Raw genomic sequence first — 18,442 nt, forward strand, 5'->3', positions numbered from 1 at the left:
GGTGGTAAGTACCAGATTCAGTGCAATAAGTCTACCTAGAGGATAAGTTACTTTTTAGTCATTGCCTGCTTTGTTATGTTGCATATGGATATTGTAATATTAATCGCGTCTGATACGGCCAGCTGCATAATCGCTCTAACTAACCTACTGCTATTATTAGAATAGTAGATATATCTTGATATATAAACTTCACCTTACCCTCAGTAAAAATCTGTTTTAATGAGATGGCCGATATATGCTGACCAGTTGCAGATTGCAAATCCAAGTACTGCAGTAATAACGATTTTTTTTCTGATGGAAATAAAAGAAAGACCTTCACGTCGCAGGCGTACCTGATTTGTTGGCATATTCTCCATTGGCCAAAGTTGGTAGTTCAAGTCCACGTAAGTACATTTACTTCTATTTCACCCCTCCACCCCGCGCCTCAGTGGAACTTCTCCCCTGATGGCAGACCTATCGCATTACCTGAATGTGTGGCGGGTAGGCTACTATTAGGAGTACAGCACTTCGATCAATAAATTGTACTCATCGCAAGAAGTACGGAATTCTCATCATTTTGCAAATCTCTTAAACTAGCTTCTTATGTTATATATTCATTTATAAATCTAATTTTTCTTTTTTGGGTTCGACATGTGACGATGAAAAGGTATACGATTTAAGGCTGACGCCGACTAGACCGCGGCGGACGGCGGCGGACGGCGGCGAAATTTTCGCTCATACAGTTATCCATATAGGTGTTCACACTAGACGGCGGCGGACCGCGGCGGAACGCGGCAATTTTTCGCGAGTTCCAGGTTGGGAATATTTCGGCGGTGCGCCGCGCATTGCCGCGCATCGCCGTCGTCTAGTGTGAACACCCGACCGATGCCGAAATTCATCCCAAGTATAAAAATAGGGAAACCTGCGTTACTTTGATGTAAATGGTTATGGTTTACAAGGATTCTTTTCATTCTCTCCGCTGTTCTTGCGAAAAATAAATGTATTCATTTTCACATCTTAAATAAATCCTACGGATATTGAATAAATGTTACGCAAGTAATTACTTCATTTTTAAAGAAATTTAAGTAAATGTGAGTTTTAGAACAACAAGTTATGATCAACGGATTATTTTATGTAAAAAATTTATTTTTTTCTCATTGTTCGGGTATGATGCTGATTTCATGAAGACTGTTTTTTATTTTGCGTATTAATTTTTATGCATAAGAAATGAGAGAGTATATTTTGGGCTAAAATTTATTTCATTTTTACTATACATATATTATATGTATAATAGGGTGTTTCAAAATAAAAAAATTTACGATTTTCCAACGAGCCACACCCGAAATAGTTTAGGTAGAAACAAAAATTCTGGCGAAAGATGAGCATTGTCGGTTGATTTTTAATCCTTTTTTCCTTTTTATCGAATTTATGATGGACAATTGTTAGTAATTTTATTTCGTGTTAAACACTTCTTCATCCATAATGAGTAATCAAGAAGTAGTGGCAAATATGCATGATTATTTATTGTGTGCCCATGACGACTGAGACAAATCGTGGTCATCAGATAATTGATAAATATCTCTTTTTCGTAGAAACAGTATCGGCGGGTGGTCACGCGACTATAGTGGGCGCATCTCACGGTAACTGCGCCGCGGTGCAGTGGGTGTCAGCCTTAACTTTTGAAATGTCCTACCATTTCCGAACACCTCCAACCATCCTATTTACCTATATTACTAGATTAGCTATTATATGAAAAGAGAAGAATTATTCACTTCGAAATGGGATTCTATTCGACGCGCGCTCGATGTATTCCATAACATTAGTATTCATAATTATTTCAACAACTTTTCATTTGCTCTCACGATCTTGAATTTTCGTAGGCATATAACCAAAACGCTGTTCTAGCTAGTCGAGAGTGAAGTATCTACGTTGGGTAGAGAAGCAAAATTGTTTTTCGAAAAGTATTCGGATGGAAAAAAATTCAGAGTAACTGTAATACATGACGGATGCGCTAATTTTGAACGAGATGAAATGGATGCTTCGTATATGAGATAGTATTTAACGCTGCGTAGTGATTTAAAGACCTAAAAAGGTGATAGGAAGAGAAAGAACGAAGCTTCTTAACACTTCGAGTGTATTTTAACACACATTTGAAAGATACGAGCAAAATTTTTCATCATCCAACTGTCGCAGAACGGCAGCGTTATCGGCTGACCCGTTAAGTAAAGGATATATCTTCAGTCAACGGCTGACCATCGAAGGGCCTGGCCGCTTGAGTCTGGAATCGGCAGGACAGATAAGGTGTGTATTTCTTGTATGAAATGTGAACACTAGAATCATTATACATCATATCATATCATCATATATCGTACATCATACATCGTACATCATACATCATACATCATACATCATACATCATCATACCTAGTATTACAGTTCGAAACCAAAGTTTGAATTTTCGGATGTTCGGAAAGTGACGTCACCAATCTAAAATCGGCTAGCCGAGTTCCTCAGTCTGGTAACAACCGCGCAGTAGAGCGGACGGTTGAGAGTCGCGCTCCGCAAACTTCGAGTACCGGGTTCTCAACCTCCCGGATCCCGCGCTTCGGGTCCGCTACGTATTTCGAGTACCGGGTTCTCAACCTCCCGAATCCCGCGCTTCGGGTCCGCTACGCGGTGAAACTCGACTTCCAGGATAAGCGCTCCGTGGTTCCTAGTTCATGTTTACAATGAATTATTTCAATTCGTTTTTCGCGCAAGCTGAAATTCAGTAGCTGTCGGTGCGCTAATAAAATTTCTCGACTTCCAGGATAACCGCTCCGTGGTTCCTGGTTCATGTTTACAATAAATTATTTCAATTCGTTTTTCGCGCAAGCTGAAATTCAGTAGCTGTCGGTGCGCTAATAAAATTTCTCGACTTCCAGGATAACCGCTCCGTGGTTCCTGGTTCATGTTTACAATGAATTATTTCAATTCGTTTTTCGCGCAAGCTGAAATTCAGTAGCTGTCGGTGCGCTAATAAAATTTCTCGACTTCCAGGATAAGCGCTCCGTGGTTCCCGGTTCACGTTTACAATAAATTATTTCAATTCGTTTTTCGCGCAAGCTGAAATTCAGTAGCTGTCGGTGCGCTAATAAAATTTCTCGACTTCCAGGATAAGCGCTCCGTGGTTCCTGGTTCACGTTTACAATAAATTATTTCAATTCGTTTTTCGCGCAAGCTGAAATTCAGTAGCTGTCGGTGCGCTAATAAAATTTCTCGACTTCCAGGATAAGCGCTCCGTGGTTCCTGGTTCACGTTTACAATAAATTATTTCAATTCGTTTTTCGCGCAAGCTGAAATTCAGTAGCTGTCGGTGCGCTAATAAAATTTCTCGACTTCCAGGATAAGCGCTCCGTGGTTCCTGGTTCACGTTTACAATAAATTATTTCAATTCGTTTTTCGCGCAAGCTGAAATTCAGTAGCTGTCGGTGCGCTAATAAAATTTCTCGACTTCCAGGATAAGCGCTCCGTGGTTCCTGGTTCACGTTTACAATAAATTATTTCAATTCGTTTTTCGCGCAAGCTGAAATTCAGTAGCTGTCGGTGCGCTAATAAAATTTCTCGACTTCCAGGATAAGCGCTCCGTGGTTCCTGGTTCACGTTTACAATAAATTATTTCAATTCGTTTTTCGCGCAAGCTGAAATTCAGTAGCTGTCGGTGCGCTAATAAAATTTCTCGACTTCCAGGATAACCGCTCCGTGGTTCCTGGTTCATGTTTACAATAAATTATTTCAATTCGTTTTTCACGCAAGCTGAAATTCAGTAGCTGTCGGTGCGCTAATAAAATTTCTCGACTTCCAGGATAAGCGCTCCGTGGTTCCTGGTTCACGTTTACAATAAATTATTTCAATTCGTTTTTCGCGCAAGCTGAAATTCAGTAGCTGTCGGTGCGCTAATAAAATTTCTCGACTTCCAGGATAAGCGCTCCGTGGTTCCTGGTTCACGTTTACAATAAATTATTTCAATTCGTTTTTCACGCAAGCTGAAATTCAGTAGCTGTCAGTCCGCTAATAAAATTTCTCGACTTCCAGGATAAGCGCTCCGTGGTTCCTGGTTCACGTTTACAATAAATTATTTCAATTCGTTTTTCACGCAAGCTGAAATTCAGTAGCTGTCAGTCCGCTAATAAAATTTCTCGACTTCCAGGATAACCGCTCCGTGGTTCCTGGTTCATGTTTACAATAAATTATTTCAATTCGTTTTTCGCGCAACCCCAAATTCGGTAGCTGTCGGTCCGCTAATAAAATTTCTCGACTTCCAGGATAAGCGCTCCGTGGTTCCTGGTTCACGTTTACAATAAATTATTTCAATTCGTTTTTCGCGCAAGCTGAAATTCAGTAGCTGTCGGTGCGCTAATAAAATTTCTATAACTTTACAATCTTCTCATAATCTTTTTGGTAAAATATGTCGTTAAAAAAATTATATCAAACCTTACACATTATTTTTGATTTGTTCTCACGCTGAAAATATTTATTAGTATTCGAGGTATAACTCGAGGTGGTTGGCGGTTTTCGTTGGAGGTAGTTAGGTGTGGTTGCGGGTATTATAATCTCGGTGATTTAGGAGGAGGGGGACGAGGATTTGTGCTCGGTGAGTAAAACACTTTTATAATATTTCATGGCAATTGTAATTATATTTTATCTGAAATTTTTCAAACTTCTCATGTTTACATTGAATTATTTAAATTCATTTTTTGCGCAAGCACAATTTTAGTAGCTATGAATAATCTTATACAATTTATTATATTATCAATTAATTATTTAATCAATAACTCAATTATATTAATCCTTACACAAAATTTTCGATGTGTTCTTATACTGAAAATATTTATTACTATTCAAGGTATAACCTGAGGTGGTTGAAGGTGGTCGGAGGTGGACGAGGAGGAGAACGAGGAGGGCGAGGATTTGTGCTGGGTGAGTAAAACACTTTTATAATATTTGATAGCAATTGTAATTATATTTCATCTGAAATATTACAAACTTGTCACTTTTACAATAAATTATTTCAATTCATTTTTCGTGCAAGCACATATTCAGTAGCTATCAATAATCTTATACAATTTATTATATTAATAATTAATTAATTAATATTCTTATAATATTTGATGGCAATTGTAATTATATTTCATCTGAAATATTACAAACTTGTCACGTTTACAATAAATTATTTCAATTCATTTTTCGTGCAAGCACATATTCAGTAGCTATGAATAATCTTATACAATTTATTACATTATTAATCAATTGATTAATTACATTAATCCTTACACAATATTTTTGATATGTTCCCATACTGAAAATATTCATTACTATTCCAGGTATTACCCCAGGTGGTCGGAGCCGGACGAGGAGGAGGACCAGGTGGACGAGGAGGAGGACGAGGTGGACGAGGAGCAGGCGGGGTGGGTCGTGGGAGAGGACCTCGCCTCTCCTCAGAGGAGGGGAGGGGAGGGGCAGGGAAGGGGGAGAGGTGGGCGGGGAGGGGGAAGGGACGGGAAGGGATGGGGCGGGGTGGGGGAGGGGGGGAGGGGGAGGGGGAGGGATGGGGGAGGGAGGGGGAGTGGGAGTGGGAGTGGGCGTGTAGGGGGGCGGTACTGCTCTATTAACTCTAACGGGCTTGCATCGACATCCGTCCTCCACTCTCTCCCTCCCGCCCTCCCTCCCTCCCTCCCTCCCTCCCACCCTCCCGCCATCCCGCCCTCGCCCTCCCCGTCCCCCTCCCCCTCCGCGCCCCACCCCTTTCCTTCCCTTCCCCTCCCTTCCCTTCCCTTCCCCCTCCCCGCCCACCGCGCCCTTCCCTGCCCCTCCCCCGCCCCTCCTCTGAGGAGAGGAGAGGTCCTCTCCCACGACCCACCCCGCCTGCTCCTCGTCCACCTCGTCCTCCTCCTCGTCCACCTGGTCCTCCTCCTCGTCCGGCTCCGACCACCTGGGGTAATACCTGGAATAGTAATGAATATTTTTAGTATAGGAACATATCAAAAATATTGTGTAAGGAGTAATGTAATTAATCAATTCATTAATAATGTAATAAATTGTATAAGATTATTCATAGCTACTGAATATGTGCTTGCACGAAAAATGAATTGAAATAATTTATTGTAAACGTGACAAGTTTGTAATATTTCAGATGAAATATAATTACAATTGCCATCAAATATTATAAAAGTGTTTCGCTCACCCAGCACAAATCCTCGTCCTCCTCGTCCTCCTCCTCGTCCACCTCCGACCACCGCCAACCACCTCGAGTTATACCACGAATACTAATAAAAATTTTCAGCATGAGAACAAATCAAAAATAATGTGTAAGGTTTGATATAATTTTTTTATCGATATTATCTACCAGAAAGATTATGAGAAGATTGTAAAGTTACAGAAATTTTATCAGCGTACTGACAGCTACCGAATTTGGGGTTGCGCGAAAAACGAATTGAAATAATTTATTGTAAACATGAACCAGGAACCACGGAGCGCTTATCCTGAAAGTCGAGAAATTTTATTAGCGCACCGACAGCTACTGAATTTGGGCGTGCGCGAAAAACGAATTGAAATAATTTATTGTAAACATGAACCAGGAACCACGGAGCGGTTATCCTGGAAGTCGAGAAATTTTATTAGCGCACCGACAGCTACTGAATTTCAGCTTGCGCGAAAAACGAATTGAAATAATTTATTGTAAACGTGAACCAGGAACCACGGAGCGCTTATCCTGGAAGTCGAGAAATTTTATTAGCGGACTGACAGCTACTGAATTTCAGCTTGCGTGAAAAACGAATTGAAATAATTTATTGTAAACATGAACCAGGAACCACGGAGCGGTTATCCTGGAAGTCGAGAAATTTTATTAGCGGACTGACAGCTACTGAATTTCAGCTTGCGTGAAAAACGAATTGAAATAATTCATTGTAAACGTGAACCAGGAACCACGGAGCGCTTATTCTGGAAGTCGAGAAATTTTATTAGCGGACTGACAGCTACTGAATTTGGGCGTGCGCGAAAAACGAATTGAAATAATTTATTGTAAACATGAACCAGGAACCACGGAGCGGTTATCCTGGAAGTCGAGAAATTTTATTAGCGCACCGACAGCTACTGAATTTCAGCTTGCGCGAAAAACGAATTGAAATAATTTATTGTAAACGTGAACCAGGAACCACGGAGCGCTTATCCTGGAAGTCGAGAAATTTTATTAGCGGACTGACAGCTACTGAATTTGGGCGTGCGCGAAAAACGAATTGAAATAATTTATTGTAAACGTGAACCAGGAACCACGGAGCGCTTATCCTGGAAGTCGAGAAATTTTATTAGCGGACTGACAGCTACTGAATTTCAGCTTGCGTGAAAAACGAATTGAAATAATTTATTGTAAACATGAACCAGGAACCACGGAGCGGTTATCCTGGAAGTCGAGAAATTTTATTAGCGCACCGACAGCTACTGAATTTCAGCTTGCGCGAAAAACGAATTGAAATAATTCATTGTAAACATGAACCAGGAACCACGGAGCGGTTATCCTGGAAGTCGAGAAATTTTATTAGCGCACCGACAGCTACTGAATTTCAGCTTGCGCGAAAAACGAATTGAAATAATTTATTGTAAACATGAACCAGGAACCACGGAGCGGTTATCCTGGAAGTCGAGAAATTTTATTAGCGCACCGACAGCTACTGAATTTCAGCTTGCGTGAAAAACGAATTGAAATAATTTATTGTAAACGTGAACCAGGAACCACGGAGCGCTTATCCTGGAAGTCGAGAAATTTTATTAGCGGACTGACAGCTACTGAATTTCAGCTTGCGTGAAAAACGAATTGAAATAATTTATTGTAACCGTGAACCAGGAACCACGGAGCGCTTATCCTGGAAGTCGAGAAATTTTATTAGCGCACCGACAGCTACTGAATTTCAGCTTGCGTGAAAAACGAATTGAAATAATTTATTGTAAACGTGAACCAGGAACCACGGAGCGCTTATCCTGGAAGTCGAGAAATTTTATTAGCGCACCGACAGCTACTGAATTTCAGCTTGCGCGAAAAACGAATTGAAATAATTTATTGTAAACGTGAACCAGGAACCACGGAGCGCTTATCCTGGAAGTCGAGAAATTTTATTAGCGCACCGACAGCTACTGAATTTCAGCTTGCGTGAAAAACGAATTGAAATAATTTATTGTAAACATGAACCAGGAACCACGGAGCGGTTATCCTGGAAGTCGAGAAATTTTATTAGCGCACCGACAGCTACTGAATTTCAGCTTGCGCGAAAAACGAATTGAAATAATTTATTGTAAACGTGAACCAGGAACCACGGAGCGCTTATCCTGGAAGTCGAGAAATTTTATTAGCGCACTGACAGCTACTGAATTTCAGCTTGCGCGAAAAACGAATTGAAATAATTTATTGTAAACGTGAACCAGGAACCACGGAGCGCTTATCCTGGAAGTCGAGAAATTTTATTAGCGCACCGACAGCTACTGAATTTCAGCTTGCGCGAAAAACGAATTGAAATAATTTATTGTAAACGTGAACCAGGAACCACGGAGCGCTTATCCTGGAAGTCGAGAAATTTTATTAGCGGACTGACAGCTACTGAATTTGGGCGTGCGCGAAAAACGAATTGAAATAATTTATTGTAAACATGAACCAGGAACCACGGAGCGGTTATCCTGGAAGTCGAGAAATTTTATTAGCGCACCGACAGCTACTGAATTTCAGCTTGCGCGAAAAACGAATTGAAATAATTTATTGTAAACATGAACCAGGAACCACGGAGCGGTTATCCTGGAAGTCGAGAAATTTTATTAGCGCACCGACAGCTACTGAATTTCAGCTTGCGTGAAAAACGAATTGAAATAATTTATTGTAAACGTGAACCAGGAACCACGGAGCGCTTATCCTGGAAGTCGAGAAATTTTATTAGCGGACTGACAGCTACTGAATTTCAGCTTGCGTGAAAAACGAATTGAAATAATTTATTGTAACCGTGAACCAGGAACCACGGAGCGCTTATCCTGGAAGTCGAGAAATTTTATTAGCGCACCGACAGCTACTGAATTTCAGCTTGCGTGAAAAACGAATTGAAATAATTTATTGTAAACGTGAACCAGGAACCACGGAGCGCTTATCCTGGAAGTCGAGAAATTTTATTAGCGCACCGACAGCTACTGAATTTCAGCTTGCGCGAAAAACGAATTGAAATAATTTATTGTAAACGTGAACCAGGAACCACGGAGCGCTTATCCTGGAAGTCGAGAAATTTTATTAGCGCACCGACAGCTACTGAATTTCAGCTTGCGTGAAAAACGAATTGAAATAATTTATTGTAAACATGAACCAGGAACCACGGAGCGGTTATCCTGGAAGTCGAGAAATTTTATTAGCGCACCGACAGCTACTGAATTTCAGCTTGCGCGAAAAACGAATTGAAATAATTTATTGTAAACGTGAACCAGGAACCACGGAGCGCTTATCCTGGAAGTCGAGAAATTTTATTAGCGCACTGACAGCTACTGAATTTCAGCTTGCGCGAAAAACGAATTGAAATAATTTATTGTAAACGTGAACCAGGAACCACGGAGCGCTTATCCTGGAAGTCGAGAAATTTTATTAGCGCACCGACAGCTACTGAATTTCAGCTTGCGCGAAAAACGAATTGAAATAATTTATTGTAAACGTGAACCAGGAACCACGGAGCGCTTATCCTGGAAGTCGAGAAATTTTATTAGCGGACTGACAGCTACTGAATTTGGGCGTGCGCGAAAAACGAATTGAAATAATTTATTGTAAACATGAACCAGGAACCACGGAGCGGTTATCCTGGAAGTCGAGAAATTTTATTAGCGCACCGACAGCTACTGAATTTCAGCTTGCGCGAAAAACGAATTGAAATAATTTATTGTAAACATGAACCAGGAACCACGGAGCGCTTATCCTGGAAGTCGAGAAATTTTATTAGCGCACCGACAGCTACTGAATTTCAGCTTGCGCGAAAAACGAATTGAAATAATTCATTGTAAACATGAACCAGGAACCACGGAGCGGTTATCCTGGAAGTCGAGAAATTTTATTAGCGCACCGACAGCTACTGAATTTCAGCTTGCGCGAAAAACGAATTGAAATAATTTATTGTAAACATGAACCAGGAACCACGGAGCGGTTATCCTGGAAGTCGAGAAATTTTATTAGCGCACCGACAGCTACTGAATTTCAGCTTGCGCGAAAAACGAATTGAAATAATTCATTGTAAACATGAACTAGGAACCACGGAGCGCTTATCCTGGAAGTCGAGTTTCACCGCGTAGCGGACCCGAAGCGCGGGATTCGGGAGGTTGAGAACCCGGTACTCGAAATACGTAGCGGACCCGAAGCGCGGGATCCGGGAGGTTGAGAACCCGGTACTCGAAGTTTGCGGAGCGCGACTCTCAACCGTCCGCTCTACTGCGCGGTTGTTACCAGACTGAGGAACTCGGCTAGCCGATTTTAGATTGGTGACGTCACTTTCCGAACATCCGAAAATTCAAACTTTGGTTTCGAACTGTAATACTAGGTATGATGATGTATGATGTATGATGTATGATGTATGATGTACGATGTATGATGTACGATATATGATGATATGATATGATGTATAATGATTCTAGTGTTCACATTTCATACAAGAAATACACACCTTATCTGTCCTGCCGATTCCAGACTCAAGCGGCCAGGCCCTTCGATGGTCAGCCGTTGACTGAAGATATATCCTTTACTTAACGGGTCAGCCGATAACGCTGCCGTTCTGCGACAGTTGGATGATGAAAAATTTTGCTCGTATCTTTCAAATGTGTGTTAAAATACACTCGAAGTGTTAAGAAGCTTCGTTCTTTCTCTTCCTATCACCTTTTTAGGTCTTTAAATCACTACGCAGCGTTAAATACTATCTCATATACGAAGCATCCATTTCATCTCGTTCAAAATTAGCGCATCCGTCATGTATTACAGTTACTCTGAATTTTTTTCCATCCGAATACTTTTCGAAAAACAATTTTGCTTCTCTACCCAACGTAGATACTTCACTCTCGACTAGCTAGAACAGCGTTTTGGTTATATGCCTACGAAAATTCAAGATCGTGAGAGCAAATGAAAAGTTGTTGAAATAATTATGAATACTAATGTTATGGAATACATCGAGCGCGCGTCGAATAGAATCCCATTTCGAAGTGAATAATTCTTCTCTTTTCATATAATAGCTAATCTAGTAATATAGGTAAATAGGATGGTTGGAGGTGTTCGGAAATGGTAGGACATTTCAAAAGTTAAGGCTGACACCCACTGCACCGCGGCGCAGTTACCGTGAGATGCGCCCACTATAGTCGCGTGACCACCCGCCGATACTGTTTCTACGAAAAAGAGATATTTATCAATTATCTGATGACCACGATTTGTCTCAGTCGTCATGGGCACACAATAAATAATCATGCATATTTGCCACTACTTCTTGATTACTCATTATGGATGAAGAAGTGTTTAACACGAAATAAAATTACTAACAATTGTCCATCATAAATTCGATAAAAAGGAAAAAAGGATTAAAAATCAACCGACAATGCTCATCTTTCGCCAGAATTTTTGTTTCTACCTAAACTATTTCGGGTGTGGCTCGTTGGAAAATCGTAAATTTTTTTATTTTGAAACACCCTATTATACATATAATATATGTATAGTAAAAATGAAATAAATTTTAGCCCAAAATATACTCTCTCATTTCTTATGCATAAAAATTAATACGCAAAATAAAAAACAGTCTTCATGAAATCAGCATCATACCCGAACAATGAGAAAAAAATAAATTTTTTACATAAAATAATCCGTTGATCATAACTTGTTGTTCTAAAACTCACATTTACTTAAATTTCTTTAAAAATGAAGTAATTACTTGCGTAACATTTATTCAATATCCGTAGGATTTATTTAAGATGTGAAAATGAATACATTTATTTTTCGCAAGAACAGCGGAGAGAATGAAAAGAATCCTTGTAAACCATAACCATTTACATCAAAGTAACGCAGGTTTCCCTATTTTTATACTTGGGATGAATTTCGGCATCGGTCGGGTGTTCACACTAGACGACGGCGATGCGCGGCAATGCGCGGCGCACCGCCGAAATATTCCCAACCTGGAACTCGCGAAAAATTGCCGCGTTCCGCCGCGGTCCGCCGCCGTCTAGTGTGAACACCTATATGGATAACTGTATGAGCGAAAATTTCGCCGCCGTCCGCCGCCGTCCGCCGCGGTCTAGTCGGCGTCAGCCTTTATTGAACGTATTTATATGACCACGGTACATAAAGATTGTATTTTAATGCTCTTTTGATACATTCAATATTTCTTATAAATCGACAACCAATGAAGTCGAAAATTATACACAGCATGTGGCTCGCAACGTCCGAAATTTCGGCGAGGAAGACATGCGTGATTGAACGGTTAAACTGATTCTTCCGCATCCATCGTTTACAGTTTTGCCGTTCTAGCATACTTCAAGCCGTCATTAAATGCTTCCCATACTCGATCCACGTGTTCACTATCAGCGTTAACCCCCATTAATCCGATGCGGAAGATTTTGCCAACAGTCGGGCCGAGACCTCCCCCAATTTCCACCTTGTATCTATATAATAAATCATTTCAAACGAGAAAAATCCTGGTCAGAATTGCTACACAAACACTTGTAACATGAATCTAATCCTATTTCATCGAACTTTTTGGCAGCATGACATAACAAAGACGTTGATCAATGTCAATTGTCCACCGTAAAGAAATGATATCCTTATTTTGCAGATCGACGCATAGTTATAAAATGAGTAACGGCTTACTTTTTCATCGCTCGTTGTGTGACAAGTTTCCAATCGATTCCTGGAGGTACCTTCACTGAAATAATCGTACGCAAACGATTCTCCGGATTTGAAATAAAGAATTCCAAACCACGGGCAGCAAGGCGCTTTTCCAACCTCATTGCAGCAGCGGCGTGTCTTGCCCAGCTATTTGGAAGTCGTTCTTCAGCAAGCTGAGCCAATGCCTCTCGCAATCCGTAGATCAGAGTAGCGCTGATTGTGTGGTGATAAACGCGCGTCGACTTGCCAAAACAAGACCAATAATCGCCGAGTATTGTCATGTCCCAGTAGTAAACTGGAACCTGGGTTTTTCTCTGAAATATCTTCTTCCTGAAGCAAAGCGAGTGCGCAAACATGAGTCAAAATAGCGTCACCTTATTGAAGTGAAAATTTCTCTCATAAATTCATCAGTCTAAACTTTTTCTTTTCCAGGTGGGTAATGAAGATTTTAAGCACACATCCACTACGTAATTTCTCAATTTCGTTTGAATTCTTGTCTCGTAGAGATTTGGTCGTGTACACATTATTGAAGAAAGGTTTATACGAATGAGTAATCTGAAGCAAACACAATTTGCATGGAGCAACGCTTGCAGCTCATGAAAATCCAGAACGCTACGCATGATTCCTCATGTGAATTCCCGACTCGAAACGTGATTCACGAACTCTCGAATCAGGTATGACGCTATACCTGAACTAAGCTGGTGTCGTACAAGTTCTGAAATATTTTCCCACGTATCGTGGCCAATGCGAAGCGAACCACGACTCACATAATTCGATTCGTATTCTCGAATCGGCTTTACGATTGTGAATAACTTGTCGCGGTTTTCTCTTGTGCTGTACTAATTGGGGAGTGTCGGCTACTTCACACGTACTCTGCGGCGGGACTAAAGGTGACCGGTGTTATGCCGGGAGGTGCGCCAAGCACCTTCTGACTTCCGGTATAGACAGCGTCGACGCCCCAAGCATCTGCGTAGAAGGATTCACCGCCTATTGAAGCCACGGTGTCAACGATGAGCAACCCGCCGTATCTGTGCAGTTAAATTAACCGTTAATTACATTTCATAGTAAAATTATTCGGATAGTCGTTGTAATCGTGCACTGCATTATGCGATGTGCGCATTAGCCAAACGCCAATGACTTCATACAATAGAATTCAGCAATTATAGTAGAAGGGGTAGAAGATATAGGGTATATATATAGGTTATATAGGGTAGAAGATATCACTTTTCTAAAATTTACATAATTATTATCAGGCTGATCGAACTCACAAAAAGTAATTTTTAAGAGAATATTAGTTCAGATTATATAGTCAACTGCGGAAGGTTCGATATATGTGTGTAAATCTCATGAAAATGCAGAAAACGAGGGTGTCATGTCCACGGATTGTCCACCTGGCAGCCGGTGACTGCTAATCAGATAGTTGGAAATTAACCGGAAGAGTTTTCACTATGGAATCTAGTACCAAGAAACAGAGAATACTAATATCAGCAATTCACAGTACCTATAATAATCTATGACTCAACAAATGATGCCAACAGGACGTGTTTACACTGTGATATAAACAATTCGAGTTTATGTTACGTTACCCATTATTTGAAAGGGCCTAAATCAATTGGTACAGATAGACAGGAGAAACAATTGGGCCTTGAGAAATTAGCTCAACTTATTTTAACACGAATTAAAATGGTACGTGATTAATGGACTAACTGATAGACGAATTTCAGGCTTCGTGGTCGTTGGATAAATTTACTAAATTATATTGTAGCTACAAATGAGACACCCTACCTATGAACAATATCGCCAACACCTTGCAGAGGCTGTTTCATACCAGTTGATGATTCTGCGTGAACCACAAATACAACCGTTGGCCGATGTCGTTTGACAGCAGCTTCGAGCTCTTCCAGAGTAAAAGCCACACCGAGCTCAGTGTCAAGGAATTCTACCTATTTTGGTATGAATTAATAATAAATCCTCGGAAACGATCTGGGACAGTTAATTTCCTGCCGGAATTTCATGTTCACCAGAAAAAGGACGAGACTACGGTCTTACGTGAGCTCCAATCCTGATTGCCATATTCGCAGCCCTTTCGCCCCAAAGACCACATCTTGCGATCAAAACAGTTTCCCCAAGTTCGAGGATGTTCCCAAGACAAGCTTCCATACCTCCGTGTCCTGATGCACTTATCGCCAATGTGAGACGATTTTTTGTTTGAAAAGCGTACTGAATTCCTGCTTTGACTTCATCCATTAACTAGAACGTCATTTTTTCACTTACCGATTAGGTATTGCGTGAATTCTTATTTCTGATACATTGTGTAAACTGTGGAAGGCCTATGCAATCAGCTACATAATAATTGCAATTAAAACACTGCTATAATTATAACTACATAATGCAATGTATAGACGTCGAGGCCTTGCTTTGTCTGATGCAGGATAACGCTGTTGGACATATTGTAATGGGAATAGTGTAATTCGTGGCTCAGTTCCACGGCCTGGCCAATTTCGAATACGTATGTAGGCGCTTTAAGAAACAGTTAATAGTAGAGTTGAATACCTAGCCTATTTACGCCTGAAACCTACCGTAATAGGCAACCCGGTGACATCACCAATGTAGCAGAGTAGCAACGACAGAAAATCGTAATTTTACCCCACAAGAATTTGTAAGCTAAGGATGACAAAAAGCTGTGGCAAAATTCAATTGATCATATTGGCAAACGTGGCTTTAAATAAAAGTATATAACTGCATATTTACATAACAAATATAATTCTCAAAAAAATAAGCAATCAGTTATAATTTTATAATTATCGCTTGAATTATCAAACTTAAAATGCATTCATGTTATTATAATTAAAATTTGCAATGCATAGCTGATTTCCTTATCAGAGAATATTCTCTATATTTATAATACCGTGCATTTCGGATTGTCAATGTTTTGCGAATAAGATTGCAGTCCACCCACAACTAACCCCGCGTTATCGGCACGATTACGCATAAAATATTCGGTGTGTATAGTTCATTTAATTAATTTCGATTGAATTTTGCAAAACAACAACCGATTATTTAAACTACGAATTAAACACATCTTATCCGTACAATTTAAAATGTCGGCGAATAAGTTGTCAAACATCGACATCGTAATATCAATTATGTGTGTAAAAATGTCGGTTATACGACGTTTGGTACCGAAGTACATATTTTTATAACGTTCTATATAAGTCAAAATGTAATAAAATCAAGTTTCTCCTCCTATACCTATATTGGTAGACAACCTTACTTGATGCAACCAGGCATTCAGAAATGCACAATACGGGTAAGTGTATCTCAGGTTGCCTACTATCAGGCGGCGTTTTGTGAATCAAAAAGTAGAAATGTAATAAACCTAAATTCACGTTATTCGATGAATTTATTAATCTACAACTACGTTTCACATTGCTTCGTGGATTCCTCTTTAGCCTCTTAAATTGACGAGGTCCTTTCATTTGTCACAGCTGCGAAGATATAGTTATTGCATATCACATTTTCCGGTTATCCGATTTTTGCGCTTGCGTATGTACAGAACCGACGACGATAGTCAAATGTAGGCTGAACGGATGCTTTTTTTTTTAGCGCATATCTATGACATATCATAGGAGATATAATATGACCTGACACATCTCCGGATGTAGATGACCCAGTAGCGGGTGCTGCAAAGCGTGACGAACTCGGTTGGAGGCGTTGCTCGGTCCCGGTGCCATCAATGTCTTTTCCGGGACTCCCAGCGGACCTAGAAGCTCCTTCGGAGGTTCCGGTAGGACCGCGTTTCCCAGCCATGTTGACGCAGTCATTTTAAATCTACAATGGAATCAGCTGTTTTGTAAGTAAGAATTAACGCACTGTCCAAAACTGTAGCTATAGTCGAGTACGGAAATTCGTGCTAATCGGCATTAACTTTCTATTAACTTGTCAACATAGAAACTGATGCACAATTCGATTGGTTCAACGGAGCATTAGAAAATTTCACTCAATTACGCGTCACGCGTCTGAGGTCTTAGTAATACAACCGACGTGTCAACAATCGATACGATAAAGTTATAACTACAGGCAAAGGAGAACTGAGTGTTATGTGGTAAGAGAAAAATGACGAATCAAATATCACTGCGATAGGAATGGCAGATGCGCTTGTACCTACATGGTACAGGAAGAACCGTAAGGTGTTTTGAATCTTGAAAGAGCACGTCGAAGCAACCGAGGCTAAGGTCCTCCCGCCGAACGACACAGGAGAAAACTAAATTGTGCCTCGACTTTTAACTTGTCGTCAGTTCCCAGTTATCTCGAGTCGTTGATAACCTCTTGGACATCGGCACGCGTTACGTATACATAATAGTTCGATCTTCAAGTTAATATTTGCAATGATGCTCATTGGAGGCCAACAGCAACGTGATTGACTATGAAATTTGCTTCGTCCAAACGACTGTAATGGAAATAGTCTTTTCACCGTAGAAATAACTTTATTGGCCAATTGGCTCTTCAGACAAGGGCGTTGTTCAGCTTTATTATCGTTGATCATGTTTTACTACAAGCTGCCCAGCGAAGCAAGTGACGACTGTTTCTCACCGATATGAATATAAGTATTCGTGCGATAGCTCATGACCGGATCAACGGATGGATATATTATTGAGCATCGTTGGACTCGTGTGTATCTTCATACTCCTTTAATCTATACTCGGACTGCGATTAAGGAGTGTAAAAGTATCACGCAATAGATAATTTATTGTGCAATATGCACATTTGCGTTATAGTTTATTATACGAGGTCGCTATTAGTTTGTATTTCTAATGATTGTGTAAACTAATTATCAAATTAAGAGCGTCCTATGATAACAATCTAAGAAAAAGAATATTTTCATTTCTTAATTGAAATTCTGATAGTAGAATTAAATCATAAAATACCATAATCAGTATGGTTATAAAAATTTCTTTGATTACTCCCCCGTACAATTCTTTTCCACGGAGTAGAGACTAGGAAAAAATCATAGGAAAAGTTTGATGTTAAAAATCTCCTGATGCAAGTAAATAAATAAAGTTGTAATGTTCGTTAATTACAAAAAAAAAAATTGCAGTATTTACAGGGGGGGCTAATTTGCCCGCCTTTTCCCTAATTAAAACGAAGCATGAGATGCTAAACTCTCTCGCGTCAAGTGGCTAATTGACATTACGTCGATATCATAACTAGTAATCATCAGTCAACAATAACAGTCTTCTAACAATAAGATCCACGGAGCCCAAGAAACTTTGCACTGCCTACCTAATCTCCAAAAATCCGAGTTTAAAAGTTGAAGTTTGAGGTTACAGTCTGCATGTAAATCCGACAAAACTCGCGCATGCGCAATCGGTAAACTTCAGTGCTAATCATCTTTTTTTCAGCGAACCCTCCAGCCGGAATCAGTTGGTCTGCACGTCCAACCGTTGGAAAAAATATTGCGAACCCCTGAGGCAAGTCGTTTTTTCAACCAGTTGAAAATTGAGTCTCTTCATCGAGATAGGAGCAGATGCCGGGTGGACGGTTCGTGGCTTGCACTGC

At 40.3% G+C, this 18,442-nt stretch overlaps 1 protein-coding gene and 1 long non-coding RNA gene across 4 annotated transcripts; one reads left to right on the forward strand and one right to left on the reverse strand.

The window, feature by feature from the left end:
* The first annotated feature begins 264 nt into the window (after positions 1-264).
* On the forward strand, positions 265-13,002 carry LOC124304814 (uncharacterized). The gene is made up of 2 exons (XR_006908277.1): positions 265-383; positions 12,831-13,002. It is a non-coding gene; the product is annotated as an uncharacterized LOC124304814 (long non-coding RNA).
* Positions 12,323-17,210, reverse strand: LOC124304789 (alanine--glyoxylate aminotransferase). 3 transcript variants are annotated; one of them, XM_046763434.1, is made up of 7 exons: positions 17,052-17,210; positions 16,528-16,714; positions 14,933-15,133; positions 14,669-14,826; positions 13,756-13,911; positions 12,866-13,213; positions 12,323-12,660 (listed from the first exon to the last, which is right to left on the reverse strand). In XM_046763434.1, the coding sequence occupies exons 2-7, from the start codon at positions 16,705-16,707 to the stop codon at positions 12,507-12,509; spliced, it is 1,197 nt and encodes a 398-aa protein (XP_046619390.1). In that variant the 5' UTR covers positions 16,708-16,714; positions 17,052-17,210; the 3' UTR covers positions 12,323-12,506. The 3 variants fall into 3 exon arrangements, with proteins under 3 accessions (XP_046619390.1, XP_046619391.1, XP_046619392.1); XM_046763435.1 differs by having other exon boundaries at positions 17,048-17,162; XM_046763436.1 differs by lacking the exons at positions 16,528-16,714; positions 17,052-17,210 and adding an exon at positions 15,270-16,519.
* Positions 17,211-18,442: the final 1,232 nt, after the last annotated feature.

The sequence above is a fragment of the Neodiprion virginianus genome, chromosome 5 (assembly GCF_021901495.1).
Source record: "Neodiprion virginianus isolate iyNeoVirg1 chromosome 5, iyNeoVirg1.1, whole genome shotgun sequence".
In the NCBI taxonomy this organism is placed as follows: Eukaryota; Metazoa; Arthropoda; class Insecta; order Hymenoptera; family Diprionidae; genus Neodiprion; species Neodiprion virginianus.

Excerpts from the sequence above, each read along its gene's own strand:
- LOC124304789 (XM_046763434.1), bottom strand. The coding sequence starts at position 16,707 with ATGACTGCGTCAACATGGCTGGGAAACGCGGTCCTACCGGAACCTCCG. Across the intron at positions 15,134-16,527 it reads TACATCCGGAGATGTGTCAG|TTAATGGATGAAGTCAAAGC; the intron begins GTCATATTATAT and ends ATGACGTTCTAG. Across the intron at positions 13,912-14,668 it reads GTTGGCGATATTGTTCATAG|ATACGGCGGGTTGCTCATCG; the intron begins GTAGGGTGTCTC and ends TTAACTGCACAG.